The 17531-nt window shown below is 43.2% G+C and overlaps 1 protein-coding gene across 1 annotated transcript in view; it reads left to right on the top strand.

Moving 5' to 3' along the window:
• Positions 1-226: 226 nt before the first annotated feature.
• mcf2lb (mcf.2 cell line derived transforming sequence-like b) overlaps positions 227-17531 on the top strand; it is a 40194-nt gene continuing 22889 nt past the window's right edge. The window contains exons 1-8 of the mRNA XM_027290925.1: positions 227-686; positions 7333-7416; positions 9667-9781; positions 12688-12778; positions 15486-15605; positions 15690-15806; positions 16466-16615; positions 16706-16830. Coding sequence (XP_027146726.1) covers positions 269-686; positions 7333-7416; positions 9667-9781; positions 12688-12778; positions 15486-15605; positions 15690-15806; positions 16466-16615; positions 16706-16830 — 1220 coding nt within the window. The 5' untranslated portion in view covers positions 227-268. The remainder of the gene's footprint in view (positions 687-7332; positions 7417-9666; positions 9782-12687; positions 12779-15485; positions 15606-15689; positions 15807-16465; positions 16616-16705; positions 16831-17531) is intronic.

Below are 17531 nucleotides of genomic sequence, written 5' to 3'. Positions count from 1 at the left end.
CTGGGTGAGTCGGGAGGGTGGAGTAGAGTGCTACACTGTAGCTTTTGTCTGCAGGAAAGGTAACCTGAGGTTGCATTAGGAAGTCCCCACAGTTACTAAGTGACGACCTGCAGGCTGTAGAGCACCTGAAGCCTGACACGGAGCGAGAGGCTGCATGTGCAGTCAGTCAGGATGAGAGGGAAACTGTTCCGGTGATACATTTTTGGAAAGCTGCATGGAAGAAGTGTTGCAGAGGGGGAGTGAACAAGAAGCAGAGCGGGACGGCAGGATGGGAAGAGAGGAGATGGCAGATTCAGGCTTCTTGATGGAGGAGGATGTCGAGGTCCAGTTAGACTCTGGGTCTTACATGGAGCGAGCGAGCGTGAGCTCAGGCGGAGAAGAGCCGGACTGGTTTGTGACTGCAGAACACAGAGATTATCTGATTGCTGGTGATGAGCAAAGCGAGGGAAGAGGAAGTCAACAGGAAGGTGAGATGGAGGCTGACACGGGGTCAGAGGAGAATGAAGAGACTGAAGCAGAGAGAGGAGGTGCAGAGGTGGATGATCAAACTGAAGAGGAAAACATGGAAGGAGCATTGGATGTGTGTTTGTGGCCGGTAGAGCAGAGCGGTGGTCACGTGCGGATCTCTCTGGAGGAGGTGCAAAGATACTACAGACTTTCTCGCTGCTGCCGCTGGCTGCTGTGTGGTAGGTGACAAAATGATTCTTCCCCCGTCACAGTCTGTGTTTACAGCTCTGTTATCTTAACAGCACATCCTCCACCTGCCCTCGTGTGTTTGACTTCACCTGTCTCCCTACCTTTGCCCTCGCCTCGTGTTAGGATTGGGAAAACATTTGCTACTTGTCCTTGAAATCTTGGCCTGTTTTTAAATCTACTACAGAGGAATTATGGGCTGTGTTTCCATCTGTGTGCTGGGTAAACTCATCTTTATCTTCTTCTGTCTCCAGTTTCTGGAGTTTTTATATCCTTATTTCTTTATTGTAAAGTCTGGATGATTGTTAACCATCACCATAAACATGGCCTTTTTGAACCCTCTAACCCGTCATCATATTATGGACTCATCTGTCACTGCTCCTCCATGGCCGTAACTGTAAGCCCCTTATCCCCACTTGTTGCCCTCCCCCATCTCTCTGTCTGTGGGTGTCCATCCCAACCCCCAACTCTGAACTGTCCAATACTCAGAGTGCAAAATATTTTTTCTTGCAAGAACTATCCCAAACCAGCTAATCAGCGGCTTCAGTTTCTAGATTTTGTTCGTGGGTTTCAGTTCCTCAGCTCTCGTCCTGTTTAATCTGTGTCAGTAGTATCAGGCGGTCCAGGTGTGTGACTCTGACCCACTAACGTTTGACTCGTCACCCACAAACGTGATCGCGAGTGAGGACACTAATCCTCGTCGTTAAGCCTTTGAAAGAACATTAGCGTCTCAACCAGCAGGTGGTGTGTGTGTGTGTGTGTGTGTGTGTGTGTGTGTGTGTGTGGAACGTTGGAACGTGTTCACAGGTTAATTTAATAGTTTGTATTAAAGTTTGTAAAGATTTTCATTATTCTATTACAAGGTTAAAAAATCGAATGATTTGGTATCTTCTGTTTTTTTTACGGTAAAAGAAAAACCGCAATAAACCGTAATAAATACGGTGTAACCTTTTTTCTTAATATTACGGTAAACGGATGTTAGTACTGTTGATTTCATGTTTAAGTTTGGCATTTTGTCGTATAACTCACATGAAAACACAGTATGAATGCTGTATAAAATAGTATATTTTGTCATTAAATATTAGTGTTTTTTACTGTATACATTCATTCTTTTACTGTCATTGTTTTTCACTGTAAAAAGATTTCTTTTTTTACAGTGTATCTACCACCCAAAACTATGCAGACTAGTATCAGTGAAATAAAAGTAATTATGTAATTATTTTCAGTGACCTTCCCTCCGTAATTCTTGTTTTCCTGTTTCCTGATGTGGCCAGTGTGTGTCCATAAATACAGACTGAGTTTCACATTCGATACATTAATAATCAGCGATACTTGCTCATGAGCAGACGTACAAACAGAAAGATCAGAGTAGACTGGTTTCACTGTTACACTCCTCTCCCTCTCTGATGGCCAGAGGGGCAGTTATTGATTGTATAATACTGTGAGTGGAAGATTTGACTGTAGAGAGTCATTGAAACTTAAATCTTTCATCTTCCAGGAGGGGACTTTTCCGTAACAGAATAGCCTCTTTCTGGAAACAAAGTCGAGCTGGCCTAGGTGGGGGTTGGTTTCTGATTTGATATGTGTGGGAGCTGCTGGTGGGCGAGGTGTGGCTGGTTGAGTAAGTGTGGCGGGGGTCAGAAAGTGGAAACTGACGGAGGTTTCTGTGTGAACTTGATTCCACGAGAGGCGTGTGAGCGCCTCCGAGCGCTCTGCAGGCGGCTAGACGGGCGCAGCTTAGCGTCCTCAGGCAAGAGAGCGACCAAGTTACAAACATCACACATGTGGTCATTTGTCTAGTCTCATTTCCTGACCTCTGTTGAGCATGCACACCTTTGCTTGAGGTTAAAAAGAAAAAGGAAGCTGTGTCTCACATAACATCTGTCTGTCAGTTGTCTCTAATCAATATTCATTAACTACAGATGTCAGAAATAGTATCCAGTCAATAGAGGAGGAGGCTGATACAGAGAGGTCTGTAAGAATAAAACTGATCATTTTCCTAGCAAAAATTGGCACAGTCCACAAAGCTGTGAGATCAATAATGTTTGTTCAGCTACAGGTAGGTGTTTCATTTATAATGGATGAATTGGTGCGACCGTTGCCACATCACAGACAGATTTCCAGTCAATGTGTAACTGAATAACACGTCAATCTATGCGTCAGCCTCAGAGGCCTCTTGCTGTCCTGCTGCAAGATTTTAAAAAATAAAAAAAACACAGGTGAGCTGAAGCGTTGGTGATGTCACAAAGGTGTTGTGATGTCATCCGTTCTTCTCGTAGTGATGTCGTACACTTTAAGGGCCTCAATCAGCTTCTTACTACGAGCGATGGGCTCCTACATGATGATGTTCTCACTGGTTTAATTCATAGGTATAGTATCTCCTGGTAACCTGTTGGTATCTACTGCAGACTCACTCATTCCAACACATTTTGAGTTGTTTGTCTGGGAGGGATGCACCTCCTGTATTGACTTTTAGTCATCGTTCCTGCAGACACACTTATCATGAGCTGCTTTGGAAAATGAATGTAATTTAATGTGATTTTCATGGTACTTGAAGTGATACATAAAGGTGTTTTACATGTGTACTGATGGACAGGAGAGCACTCTAAACTCACAGTAAAATGGTACAGTATAAAAGAATGTAGGGCAGCTAGTGGGCTAACACCAGTGACAGTGTAAAGAATGGACAGCGTACGCATGACGTCACTCACAGGTTTTCAAAGCCCAATTTTAAAGCTTAGAATCTGTGGCCGCCGCCATGTTGGAAGTCCTGTTTTTTGTACCAGGCTGTAAACATGTTTATTTCTGCTGTGAAGTTGGACATTTGAACATGGGGACTTATGGAGACTGACTCACTTCTGGAGCCAGCCTCAAGTGGACGTTAGAGGAACTGCAGTTTTTGGCAGGTTTCATTTACAGAGGTTGCTGCTTGGTTATCTTGTTGTTAACTTGTTTTAGCTTGTTGTTATTTTGATTTAGCTCGTTGTTAACTTGTCTCACTTCATTGCTAACTTGTTTTAGCTTGTTAGCTTGTTTTTGCTCATTGTTAGCTTGTTGTTAGCTCATTGTTAGCTTGTTTTTGCTCGTTGTTAGTCTGGTGTTAGCTTGTTGTTACCTTGTTGTTAGCTTGTTTTAGCTTGTTAGCTTGTTTTTGCTCATTGTTAGCTTGTTTTAGCACATTGTTAGCTTGTTTTAGCTCGTTGTTAGCTTGTTTTAACTTGTTGTTAGCTTGTTGTTAGCTTGTTTTAGCCTGCTGTTAGCTTGTTTTAGCCTGCTGTTAACTTGTTTTAGCTTGTTAGCTTGTTTTTGCTCATTGTTAGCTTGTTTTAGCTCGTTGTTAGCTTGTTTTAACTTGTTGTTAGCTTGTTTTAGCCTGCTGTTAGCTTGTTTTAGCTAGTTGTTAACTTGTTTTAGCTTGTTAGCTTGTTTTTGCTCATTGTTAGCCTGTTTTTGCTCGTTGTTAGTCTGGTGTTAGCTTGTTGTTAGCTTGTTGATAGCTTGTTTTAGCTTGTTAGCTTGTTTTTGCTCATTGTTAGCTTGTTGTTAGCTCATTGTTAGCTTGTTTTTGCTCATTGTTAGCTTGTTTTAGCTTGGTGTTATCTTGTTGTTAGCTTGTTGTTAGCTTGTTTTAGCTTGTTGCTAACTTGTTTCAGTTCATTGTTAGCTTGTTGTTAGCTCATTGTTAGCTTGTTTTTGCTCATTGTTAACTTGTTTTAGCTTGTTGTTAGCTCAGTACAGTTGTCATGAACGGGGAAATTAGCTACAGAGACCAAAACTGTTTTTTGTACCAGGCTGTAAACATGTTTATTTCTGCTGTGAAGTTGGACATTTGGACATGGGGACTTATGGAGACTGACTCACTTCTGGAGCCAGCCTCAAGTGGACGTTAGAGGAACTGCAGCACACTTGTGTGTTGGTTTAATTTCAGAGGTTGCCTCTTGGCTTCCATATGCAGAGACAGTGGTCCTTTAAGTTCCCTGACAGACATGGCAGCAGCTGGATGCTCAAAGAAAACTGAAAATGCCAGACAAAGACACCAAGACGACACAGTTGAACGAATCCTGTCCACAAACTGTGTGTGTGTGTGTGTGTGTGTGTGTGTGTGTGTGTGTGTGTGTGTGTGTGTGTGTGTGTGTGAATGTCAGCGTGCCCTCAGGCCAAGTCACCTGATATCTCTAATTTCCAAACAAAGAGTAAAAGGCTCCTCGGTTTGTTTGGAGTGGAGTCACAGTGAAGGGGCTGAGCCTGAGGAGAGCGATCAGTCAGGAAAACACACGGGATAAAGAGGACAAGCACTTCCATAACGATGATGGAGAGTCACGTACGGTCCTCCGAGGTGGACTGAGCATGAATCCAGAGTAGATGGACGTGTTGTTGGCTCACAGGACAGGTATGGTTTGGACAGAGTGTGTATTCATCTGCGTCAAATCAAAGTTAGGCTTCCTTTTATACTGAATTCACATATTCTAACTCTTCCTATGCAGTTTGAAATGCCTTCTCTCATCTTATATATAAAGTTAGAGCGCGTTCTTATTTGTAAATGGTTAGGAGCTTTGCAAACACCACTCTCGTGCTCTGGAGAACACTTTTTAAGGTTCTCTGGATGACTGAATGTCACTATTTTAGCACTTTTGGTGCTTTAAAGAACCTTTTCATGCTCAGTAAACTTCATTTTGCTTTTAAATGTTCCTTGGAAAACTGTTTTTTTAAGTCGACTCTTTGAAGAACCTTAGAAGGTTCCTTGCAGAACCGTGGAGAAGCTCTTTAAGTTCTGACTTTTAACGGTGGAGGAACGGCAGTGACCTGCATAGAAGTGTAGATAGACGTTTGGCAGTGCTCAGGAAAACAGGTCAAACAGAGTCACACTAAGACGAAAAGTCAATATTGTTCTTTAGTTACTTCGACTAAACCACGTTTACAGTGTCAGACTCTCCCTACATGCTCGTCCTTTTCGTTCTCCTACAGCTCGCTCGCCCTGAGCATCTTGTTGGAGCACTGAGGTGCTTTTAAATGAAAAATGTTTTTCTCTGACTCTGAACTACATCCGGTCTGTCTTGAGATGCAGACACTGGATATTAAACACACACCTCCCTAACTTTAAACATCCATTTGGCAGATCGTTTCAGGTTCTGATATGCACCACCAGATCAAATCTAACACCAATATTTGCACATTAAAATGCTCCATGGACTGATGACTCAAAGTGACTCACAGGAGCCTCTCTCAGACTTTGTTTCCCTCGGGCTCACTGTGACGTCTTCTTAGTTTAGTTCTATGAAACAACACAAACCTGAACCAACCAGTCAAATACAATGCGGACGAGATATTTGTGTGCACTGTTCACCCTGTCCTGGGCTCTTAGAGGAGGATGTTAATGACTCCTCTCCCCTCCTGCATGAAACAGACTGCTACTCCCACATGTAAGAAGCAGATCTCCCACAGCTCCTTCATTCCAGCAGCTGACAGTCAGACTCTTATAATATTTCTTCCTTGTGAGCTGCTGAAACAGGTTCATTTTCCCGGTGTGGGATCATTAAAGTCTGTCTTATCTTATCTTAAACTGATCTGTCTGCATCACACAGGTAATCAGGTCCACTAATAACAGGTGACAGTATCATGACCGGGTGCCCTCGAGCAAGGAGTCAGTTTGAAGAACAATGAACACTCTCTGTGATTTTAGGGATTTATCTACAACCCATCGAATCTTTAGAAGATTGAGAGGCAGCGCTGCGTCAAACATCGTCATAACCGTGTGAAGGTTATTACTACATGAACACAAACACGGCTCATCACTGCGTCTACGGATGAAGTTCAGACTCGACCATGCTTCACACAGCGTCCCAACTTTTTTGGGATCAAGTTGTAGATCTTGTTTTCTTCTGCAGAACGGGTTGAAGTGTGTGTGTGTGTGTGTGTGTGTGTGTGTGTGTGTGTGTGTGTGTGTGTGTGTGTGTGTGTGTGTGTGTGTGTGTGTGTGTGTTTATTTATGTTGCAGGCTGAAATAAATGTGAATGATTCTGATGCCACAAATAGAACCAGACACACGTCCACAGTAGTCCATTGTGTTCACTTTGCAGAATGTAAAATAAGAGGATGTGTTCCTTTTTTAGCTGATGTAAACATGGAGTGTGTGTGTGTGTGTGTGTGTGTGTGTGTGTGTGTGTGTGTGGTAACACGATAATGCTGCAGCAGAGGAGCTGCCAGTTTTCCTCCATCGATCTGTTTTGCCTCTCTCTCATATTGAACTTGAACTGTGGCCAATCTTCATTCACCGAGCATCAGAGACACTGTTTATGTTTAATGCAGCTGCCTGACACACATGTGTCTCAACACTCAGTGTTTCCCTCGTGTTACTGTAACAGTTTAATGATGAAGGTAAGCAGCCACCCGGCTGGACTCCTTATGCCCCCCATGCTCCATGAGTGTCTGCTGGTTGATCCCCAGAATGGGGATCCCCTCTCCTACTAAATCTGATTATTTTAATCCTCACGGGGGCTGGAGAGCTGTTGAAGATCGAGTAAGGGGTCCTACAAAGACTGAGTATTGCACAGCAGAACAGATCTGTGTGACACAGCGAGTCATTTCTGTATTAATTGATGCTGTCCATCACTAATATCTGACCTTCTGTCTTTCCTCCAGATGAGATCATGCAGCTGGACAGCAGCCCCCTGCGTGCTGCTGACATCACCCCCGAGCTGAGGAGGCAGTTCGCCTTCCTTTCAGGTAACACTCTGACTGTATCTGCATCGTTACTGCCTCCGTTCATCAGCTGCCTGCCAGCTTATCTCTTCATTAGCACGCCGCTGAACGCCTATCTCTCATCTCCGACATCCGAGCAGCGTCTTTATTGAGCTGCAAGTTTGTCGGTGATGTGGTGATGCAGGAAAACAGGACGAACAAAGTCAGACTGTGATGAAAAGTAAATATTGGCCTTAGCTGTCACTTTGACTCAGCGCTGCATGTTTGAAACACGTTCACAGGATAATATCTGTGGCTGTCACACACTCCCTTCCTGTAATTTACGCGGCTTTTCCGGACCCTTCTTTATATTTAACCCCTTCCTCGTCATTTTTTCACCAGTATTTTCACGGCAACAACATTATTTAACTGGAATATCATGTCAGGAGTCAGTTCAGTCGATGCTGTCTCATGCAATTCTGAAGAATCTGTATTTTGCATGCAAAATATCTGTCTGTCTGTCTCTTTCATCTTTTCCATGAGTCATTCATAGTTGAGCTGTGTGCCCAGCTCATATCAGCTGTTATCTCCTGGCAGTTACACTTTGCTATGCAAATACAGTATCTCCTGTTTCCTTTTTCCTCTTCGCTGTTTGTCAGGTCCACCCGCCTCATTGCCACTGTTACCTGTTAAACGTCCAGTTCATGACGACACATTTTCATCACAACAACAACCACGAGTGTCTATTCACGATATTTGAGGCATCGCTGACGAGGATTGCCAGATATTTGTGACACTAATTATATTCATTACAGTGCTGTTGAAGTGTGTGTGCATGTGTGTGTGTGTGTGTGTGTGTCAGAAGTGACCTTGTGGCTGCAGCAGAGTCGGGAACCATTTTGCAGACAAAGATCTAAACCATGACCGTGCACTTGCTGTTGCTATAGCGATGAGAGAAGAAAAGGCAGACAGATTGATATTCTGGTCACATGCACTGACAGAGCAGCTGTCCACATGGGGTGTGTGTGTGTGTGTGTGTGTGTGTGTGTGTGTTTGTTTCACCTCTGTTTTCATCATTTTTTATTCCTACTTGAACAGTTGTTGTCATCAAGTTGTGAGTCAGTCTAATTCTGACCAATGGGGGTCCTACAGTACTTGAACACACACAACTTCCCAGCGTGAGGTGGGCGGAGCTCTGTTTGAAAAATGGTGATGTCACAAGCCTTTGTGCGCCAATCAGGATTTAACAATATTTTAAATTAAAATCTAAGGAGACAGACGATGAAGAGATAATTACAAATGTTATCTCTGTTTGCTTCAAGGTAATTATTCACGATGAGATCGGGTTGTTCTAACGAGATAATGACGCTTTTTCATTTTAAATCAGCTCTTTACGTTTGTCGTGTATTGTTCCCTTTTTCAAACATTTCCATATTTCTTATATTAAAGTGATTTTTTTTGTTGATGGTTATGAGACTGCATCATCTGTTGTCATCACAGGTTAACTTTAACATCAGTGCTGCCCCCATGTGGCAAATATGATTGTGTTATACTGTATACAGTGAAATACAGTCATTTCAAAACCTGTATTTATATTTCATTTTAAAGAGAATTAATACAGAATAAAGTATTTTATATTAGAGACTGTTATTTGTACAGTAAAACATTGTTCTATTTCATGACAAAACCTCTATTTATACAACATACATACAATATTTTCATGTGAGTAATATGGAAAAATATCAAACGTAATCATGAAATCAACAGTACTAACATCCATTTACCGTGATATTCAGAAAAAGGTTATATTGTATTTATTACAGTTGAATTCTGGAAACTACAGCTGACAAGTGTTTTATTGTATACAGTCATATTTCAAAACCTTTATTTATACGAAATATTAAGGGAATTTATACAGAATAAAGTATTTTATATTAGTGACTGTAATACCTTTATTTGTGCGGCATTCATGTGGTATTTTCATGTCAGTTTTATGGTAGAATATTGTTGGATACACATAAAACTCCAGCTGTACTAACATCCTTTTACTGTAATATTATCAAATATTACAAATTAATTTTTATACCGTTAAAAACTGTTAACTGTAGACGACAGAAGACATTTTTAGACTGACAGCATGACATCTCTGATATGTTTAAATGTCTTCGTCTTTGCCTCATGTACAGTATGACACTGTCCTGTATTTCTGCTGCTCTACAGACATGTAACATCCAAACAGACACAGATCATGTGTGCACAACTTCACCGTGTTCTTCTTTCTTCTCTGTTTTCCAGGAGGTAGAGGAGACAATGGCAGCCCCATCATTGTGTTCCCAGAATTCCCTGCATTTGGAGACGTCACGGACAGAGAGTTTCACAACGTGTTGACCTACCTGACGAGTGTGCCCAGGTAACACACACACACACACACACACACACACACACACACACCCTCATTCCTTCTTTATCAGCTCTTTGCTGTGTGGACTCTGTGTGTCCAAAGACGTGCAGATGTCTGCCAGTAGGTGGCAGTGGACACTTAAACACAGTTTCATTGCATACACATGAAGAGCTGTGAGTGTTGTGACACCTTTAATAATAAGATCGCCATTTAATAACCCTGAAGTCTCCATCAGTCTGCTGCAGATAATCTGAATAATGCATGCAGACCACTGAGCAGAGCGTGTGATCTGAAGCGTTCACACATGTATCTGTATGAAGGCGTACAGGCCTTTAAATAATCTGCCTGTGTAGCTGCTTTCATGCCACATACCTTTGAACCAATATAAATATTATTAAGTCCAGCTTATTATAAAGAGGACGTTGCAGGTCAGCATCATGTGCATCCATCATGAGTGTCTAAATTTACCTCCTGACTGTTGAAGCAGGATTATCCACAGGGGCGATAAAGTGTTAAAGAGCCTCAAGCTGTTGTGCATACAGAGGCAGATGGTTTCCAGCTACCTGAGAGACCGACAACCCCAGCAGGACACACACACACACACACACACACACACACACACACACACACTCCACAGCCTGCAGCTCATGTCCTACAATACAACACGACAACAAGAGTGTGTTATGACCTTGAACAGCCGCTGCTGGTTTACTACTTCAAATCAATATGTGATGTCAGACATATCTGGATCTTAATTCATTTACTTGAGACTTTGCATCAGTAAATAAATTAATATCTAAGTCCTTTGTCTGACCATGTTCCCGATAAATTCATGCATGGGTCTACTGTAGTTTCAGGTATTGGTTTTATGGTAACGAGGCACAGTTGACACACACTCTGCACTCGTATCTGATTAATCTGTTTTTAATTTAATATACGAGTGCCCTCACTTTTCTGCTCTGTTCAGTACAGGAGGAGGATGGGGAGGATGAGGAGGATGAGGAGGATGAGGAGGAGGGACAGTAGCTGCATGTGTGTTGTTATGTCTGCACATGCATTCATGCAGCAAATGTCCCCTCATCATCACTGCGTTACCATTAGGCCGAGCTTTTTCACAACTCACAGCTCACAACGCTTTACGTGTTCCGAGAAATCCAATTATTAAGAAGTCACTCGTGCGTGTGCAGCAGCAACATCACCGCGCAGTCTCTGAATGAATATTTAAATAGTTTGTTATATTAGAGACTGTTAATTGTACAACACGACACTGTAAGATTTCATGTTATATTTTACGGTCTTTTACTGTCATGGTTTGGCAGTTTTTCACCGTAAAATCTATGGAATATGGAAAATTTATGGAATAAAACATCAACAGTATACTTGAAATCAACAGTACTAATATCATTCTACTGTAATATTAGAAAAGGGTATACTGTATTTATTACGGTAAAATTCTGGCAACCACGGCTGCCAGTATTTTACGGTAAAAACATTTTTTCTCCACAGTCATATTTTATAGCAAAACCTTTATTTATACTTGTTTATACAGAATAAAGTATTTTATATTAGAGACCGTTAATCTTACAGTAAAACACTGTAAGTACGTTACTGTTTTATACAGTATTCATGTGATATATTCATGTCAATTATACGGCGAACAGTGTTTCTTATTTGCAGACTTAAAACTTATTTATATGATAAAATAATAAAACGCCATCCTTAACCGTAAGATCAACAATATCCTTTTACCATAATATTAGAAAAAGTAATACTGTGTTAGTTACCACAGCTGAAAGTTTCTTTTTCACTGTTTTAACAATTAACTTATAAATAACATTTTGGTTTATTATTTTGAATTTATAAAAAGTGTAAATGGTCTTTGTAAATCATGTTTTGTTTCAATATTTCTGTCTAGTGTAGAGAAAATGTGTCATTGTTGGGTTAACTGCTAATAATTCCAGCCAGTGTTTAGTGACAAATATTAAAATCTGATGGGACACACAGTAATAATTAGTCTGGGACATTTCAGATGCTGCATGTTCACCATAAACAGCCTCTCATCTCTGCAGCAGTAAATGTCTTAGGTGGGGCTGTGGATGAGAGGCAGACATGGATAAACGATCTGTATCAAACCTTCATGCTTACAATAGGATGGTCCCACACACACACACACACATCTGTAAAGACCTGCTGACTGGCTGCTAGAGCTGTTCATCACTCTGCAGCCATCCTGTGATAGGCTCGTGTCTCGGCAGCTTCCAGCGTCCCATTGGACGGCTGATAGATGCAGTGCAGTGAGAGGGGACCGGCTGGATGCTGTGATGGTCTAAATTATATTTGCCTCCCTCTCCTTCAAACATCACAGCACACTGGGATCTACCTCTGAGACACATCCTCCTCTCCTTCTGTGCTTTTATTCTGTCCTTGCCGTCCCAAGGACTGCTCTCGTTCGTAGGTTTAGTACTTGCAGAATGGTGGACGTGAAAACAAATACTTGAAGATTACTTGGATATTTGTGCATCATGTTTTGGAGTCTGTCACTGATCCTTGGTGGTGTATAAACCATAAAGCCCTCCTCTCTCCTGGGACCAGAGAGGACAGCAGTGGAAGGGGAGGCGTAGGGAGAGAACTCGGGGAGGGTGGTGGTGCTGGCTGGAGGCTGAGGGCCAAGAAACCTGCAGGTGCTTCACAGCATCTCCCTTTATGGACTGCACCAGCTGTCTGAGAAGATAAAGCAGCTCAACAAAACATTTACTGTGTCACTGTGCATGCAGCGAACCCGAACTACATGTATGTTTTGGAGTTTTTTTGTGTTGCAGTGTGAGATTTTCTGTTTTCTGTCAGTGTGAGGTTGAAGTTGTTAAATCAGCTTCAGCTGAGTACAAACAGATCACTGTTGCCTCTGTGTGTTCCAGTTTGTCCTCGACAGACGTGGGTTTCATCCTGGTCATCGATCGCCGGCAAGACCGATGGGCAGCCGTCAAGGGGACCCTGCTTCGCATCGCAGTGAGTTGGTCTTTGTGTGTGTGTGTGTGTGTGTGTGTGTGTGTGTGTGCAGTGAGCTTGCACCCTTAGCCACGGGAAGAAGACGTTTGTCAGCATCCCCATCCTCTCAGCTCCACCATAATATCACTCCCGCCCTGGAGGGGGGGGTTAATATAAAGCAACCCCATCCTTGAACTCTCTCCCATCCTCATCGCAGCCTGCCATGTGTTTCCATAGCTACAGGGACAAATAAACAGCCACATGCCAAAAAGACAAAAGGGAGACGATGTTCCTTTTGTTCACTCGTTTGTTTAAGTGTCATCATTTATTCATCATCTGTGCATCACATGAATTACGACTAAGAACAACAAACATATTTACACAGAATTAAGCTGCTGGGACTGCTTAAATAATGGATAACTAACACTCACGCATGCTGCTCCCGTCCTGTGCAGCCTGCGAGCATATTTACTTTGAGTCATATGTTTTGCAGAAGGAAAATAAACCGTCTCCCTTCCTTTCAGCGTATCGTGTATCATCCTACCATTGTTTCCAATGCCATTTTATGCTTTATTACATGTTTGCTGGAGATGGAGGACAGATGCTGCAGTGGTAGAGAATCAGAAGTAATCAGAGTCTTCCTCAGGGAATCACACACACACCTCTCTCAGTGTTTTGGGCTCAAACAATGGGCAGGTGACTAACGCCATGAATCTCTGCCGGTGCCGTGCACGCCTGTTTATCACTGTCGAAACACAGGAAGCAGAAGAAGGTTTGCATTTCAAAGGTTTGATCATGTTTACAGCAGCAGAGGAGAGAGCTGTCTGAGAGAGACAATGAGAGATGACTATCGCCAACCGTCGTCTCGAGAGACATGGGAGACCACATCGCTCATTTCAAATTAAATCAAGCTTTATTAATCCCACAAGGGGGGACATTTACAGGCTGACAGGCTGGTAATAGGGGACATTCAGTCATCCCTGCAATAATAATGTCTGTCGGGGTGATTCAGCCAGGCTGCTAAATGGATGATGATGAAAGCTGACTCATGTACATTGAGCTCAGAGCATACGGTGATGTGTCCACTCGTGGATGAGGATGCTGAATGTTTACGCTCTCAAACAACTTCCTTTGTCTTTTGTGTCTGCGTCTGTGCACACTCGTGTGTACATGAGTTTGTGTTTCGGGGAGAGCTCACGTTCGTCGTGCACGGCTGAGTTTGATCTGCTGACAGACAGAAAGTGTGTTTTATAGACTGCTGCTAATTAAGTCCACAGCGTAGCTGCCGGTCCCTAAAGCATGCACTCCTGCATGTCATTTATCTGGCTCTTCTCTCAGGCTTTGGTGTGCGTCTGCGTTCCTCTCTCAGCCCGGCCTCTCGTTGACAAGACACAAAGAACAAGTAGACCGTGACCGTGACTGACAGTGACCACAGATCCCAGCAGCACGCTTCGATGCTGCAGTGCACATTGAAAGGTTAAGGCTGGATATATAACAAAGACCAAAACCAACAGAGCTGTAGTGCGTCGCTCAATACTCTGTGACTTCCCTGCTCAGTCTGTGGCTGAAGATGTAAATGTTTGGTTAAGAATTTATAGTTTCATTTTTAAAAAAAAGGTTGATTTTAGCAAACATTACTCATATATTCAAATCAGGGACTATTTTCAGCTGCAAATTTGGTGACTAAGTGAGGATTTATGGCAGCAGGACGGCATATGTGGGATTGGAGCACAATCCATCAGAAGAGAGTGACTCACTCAAGTGTTTTTAATAGATTTTGGAGCTAAATGTCTAAAAAACAAAGAGGTCTAAGATATGTCACGCTTTTGCTACACAAGAAATATTTAAAGAGATGTTTAAAAGCCTAAAGACACGGAACATAATGGCTCTTTGTTGTACGTCCCACAGTAACTTTCCTTTCTTTGGATGGCGAGCGGCCGTTCTCACAGTTCTTCTCCTGGTTTTTGGCAGGTCAGCGAGGACAAACGCTGAATTGATTTATTATTTCCATTAACAGTCCTGAGTGGGTTTTTTATTAACGATGTATTCATCGTCGTTTCTGCTTAGACCAGCATTCCCCAACTCACTCGGGGAAGAGCGGCCAATCCGGCGAACCGACCGCTTGGGTCATTAGCTAATTAAAGTTGCATTAACAATTGCATTGCCTCAGGAGGCGGAGATCAGTGTCCATCCTCTACCATCACCCAACTGCTTTCACAGCAGTACTTAGGCTGTCAGTGGGCGTCAATCGTGGCATTTTAATTTGACTTTTATTGGTTCTATTGGCTGAGCAGAGCATGATACAGTAAATATTACAGGGTATGTTGTTATGAAAGCATCTAGCAATTTCATTTCTGCTTAGTTCAGACTTGTTTTATGCTGAGTGTGTTTGTTAGTTTCTTTTGCATCATTCCAAGTCAAAGCTTTGCCAATTTACGTCTCAGCGAGGTGAATCCATGTGCCTGCTCACATGCATGAGTCAGTGGCGGCTCCCTCTACCTCATTATTCCTGCAGAAGCATCTCAGAGGACATGAAGATTAATGTCCCTGCCACACGACGGTGCCCGACATCCCCCACGTTTCCCATTCCCTTGTAGTCCACACACTCCACGTTCACGCCTGAGTGTGTTTGAGCGAGTTTTCACATGGGACGCAGAGAGTCGGACAAAGGAAGCGTGATGTGTAATTGACTCAGGGTGGACAGTCTTCATCTACTCTCTCATTTCAGGGCTCCTTCCCAGGGAACCTCCAGCTGGTTCTGGTTCTGAGGCCCACCACCCTCCTGCAGCGTGCACTCTCTGACATCCTCTTCAAGTTCAACAAGGATGAGTTCAAGATGAAGGTGCCGGTGCGTACAGTCAACAAAGATTTCACTACGGCGCTCACTGAAACGTGTGCAGGTGTGTGATAGTTTCAGGTGTTTCTGTTGCAGGTGATCATGCTGAGCTCAGTGACTGAGCTGCACTCCTACATCGACCGCTCTCAGCTGACCCAGGAACTCGGGGGAACGCAGGAGTACTGCCACGAGAAGTGGATCTCTCACCGCACTGTATGTAGCATTGACAACATAACACTGCTCCATACCATCATCGCAAGGCGATGTATCGTACAACAACAGGTCATGGCCAGACTCCCTTTTTAGGTTTTGACACTAATAATCAATGTGCACACCAAAATCTCTGGAATTCAAGGTTTCAAGGTTAAAACATTCGTCCTTTAGGAAAGCTCAGCTCCTTTGTTTTCGATTAATCAAGGTGCTCCAACCTGTCGAGGTACATCTGAGAGACATGTCTACCATGTCAGCTTGCTCGGTTATCACCTGGGCATGATCCTGGTGGTCCGTTTATGACCTCAACTTGTTTTTTTCTGAACTCTTGGCCTCAATTTCTTGCCTCAGCTCCATATGAAGGCTGACGTCTGTCAGGACAGCCTCACAGGAAAGTTGAAGTTGCACCGTCAGCACCACCGTTTGCAAACTAATCAAACTGTGGTCGTAGAAATGTGTAAAATAAGTGAAAGAAACAGGAACCTTCGAAACTTATGTGTGTAAAATAAGTGAAAGAAACAGGAACCTTCGAAACTTATGTGCATGAAGACAAACACAAAGAAAGTAAAATGGGAGACACAGAGAATGTCAACACTGTGGTGAAGGTCTTGGTTCTCATGAGCGCGCTTGCTGACGTCTTGGTTGTGTCTCGTGTGCGTCAGGCCATCGAAGGCTTCGCAGTGATGGTAAAGAAAACTGCACAGACGCTGCAGTCGTTTGGGACGGAGCTGGCTGAAACCGAACTCCCCAATGAAATCCAGGCCACGACCGTCCTGCTGAGCACACACACCAACAAGAAAGAAAAAATGAAGGTAGCACCATCAGCATGTACGTTACATATCTACAGTATATCAGGCTGTATGTGTGATGTGTTTGGATGATATCTCTCCGTCTGTCTGCAGGGGGATCTGCTGGTGGCTCTGGGTCAGGGCAGCAGGCTGCTGGAGAGCATCAACGAGCCCGTAGTGAGAGACCCCGACCACAACATGAACCAGGACGAGCTGGAGAACCTGGCTACAGTGCAGAGGTTAGAACCACAACAGATGGCAGAGCTTCAAGACATTTCACAAACTGATTAGGAGACTTTGAGAAGGTTTAAATCTGGACCGGACTAAACTTGAACAGATCTATAACTAAGTCCAAGATCCTTGAAGAAATATGACAGGGATGACGGAGAACCTTCACAGAAAACTGATTAATAGAGCTCCTCTATATAACCGTTACATGATCCACACTGGAGTCGTTTTATAAGTTGAGTGTCACGACCACTTTCTCAAGGCCTCTGCCTCGTCTCGGTCTTAGACAAAGAGGACTCAGGATTTTGGTTCAAGACCGGTCAAGACCGTTAACTGTCTGGGAGGAGACATCAGCCAGATATTATGTGACGCTTAATGAGGTGACTCAATGTAGCAACCACGCTTCACCCAAAGAGTTTTCATGAATATTAGCTACCTCAGTCTGTTATATACTGTCTGGTCTTGGTCTTGTCTTAGTCTCGATGCACTCTGGTCTTAGTCTTGTCTTAGTCTCGATGCACGCTGGTCTTGGTCTTGTCTTGGTCTCCATACACTCTGGTCTTGGTCTTGTCTTAGTCTCCATGCACTCTGGTCTTAGTCTTGTCTTGGTCTCCATACACTCTGGTCTTGGTCTTGTCTTAGTCTCGATGTACTCTGGTCTTAGTCTTGTCTTGGTCTCGATGCACTCTGGTCTTGGTCTTGTCTTAGTCTC

Source organism: Larimichthys crocea, chromosome XVIII (assembly GCF_000972845.2).
Source record: "Larimichthys crocea isolate SSNF chromosome XVIII, L_crocea_2.0, whole genome shotgun sequence".
NCBI classification, from domain to species: domain Eukaryota; kingdom Metazoa; phylum Chordata; class Actinopteri; family Sciaenidae; genus Larimichthys; species Larimichthys crocea.
This window is presented reverse-complemented; position numbering and strand designations above follow the sequence as displayed.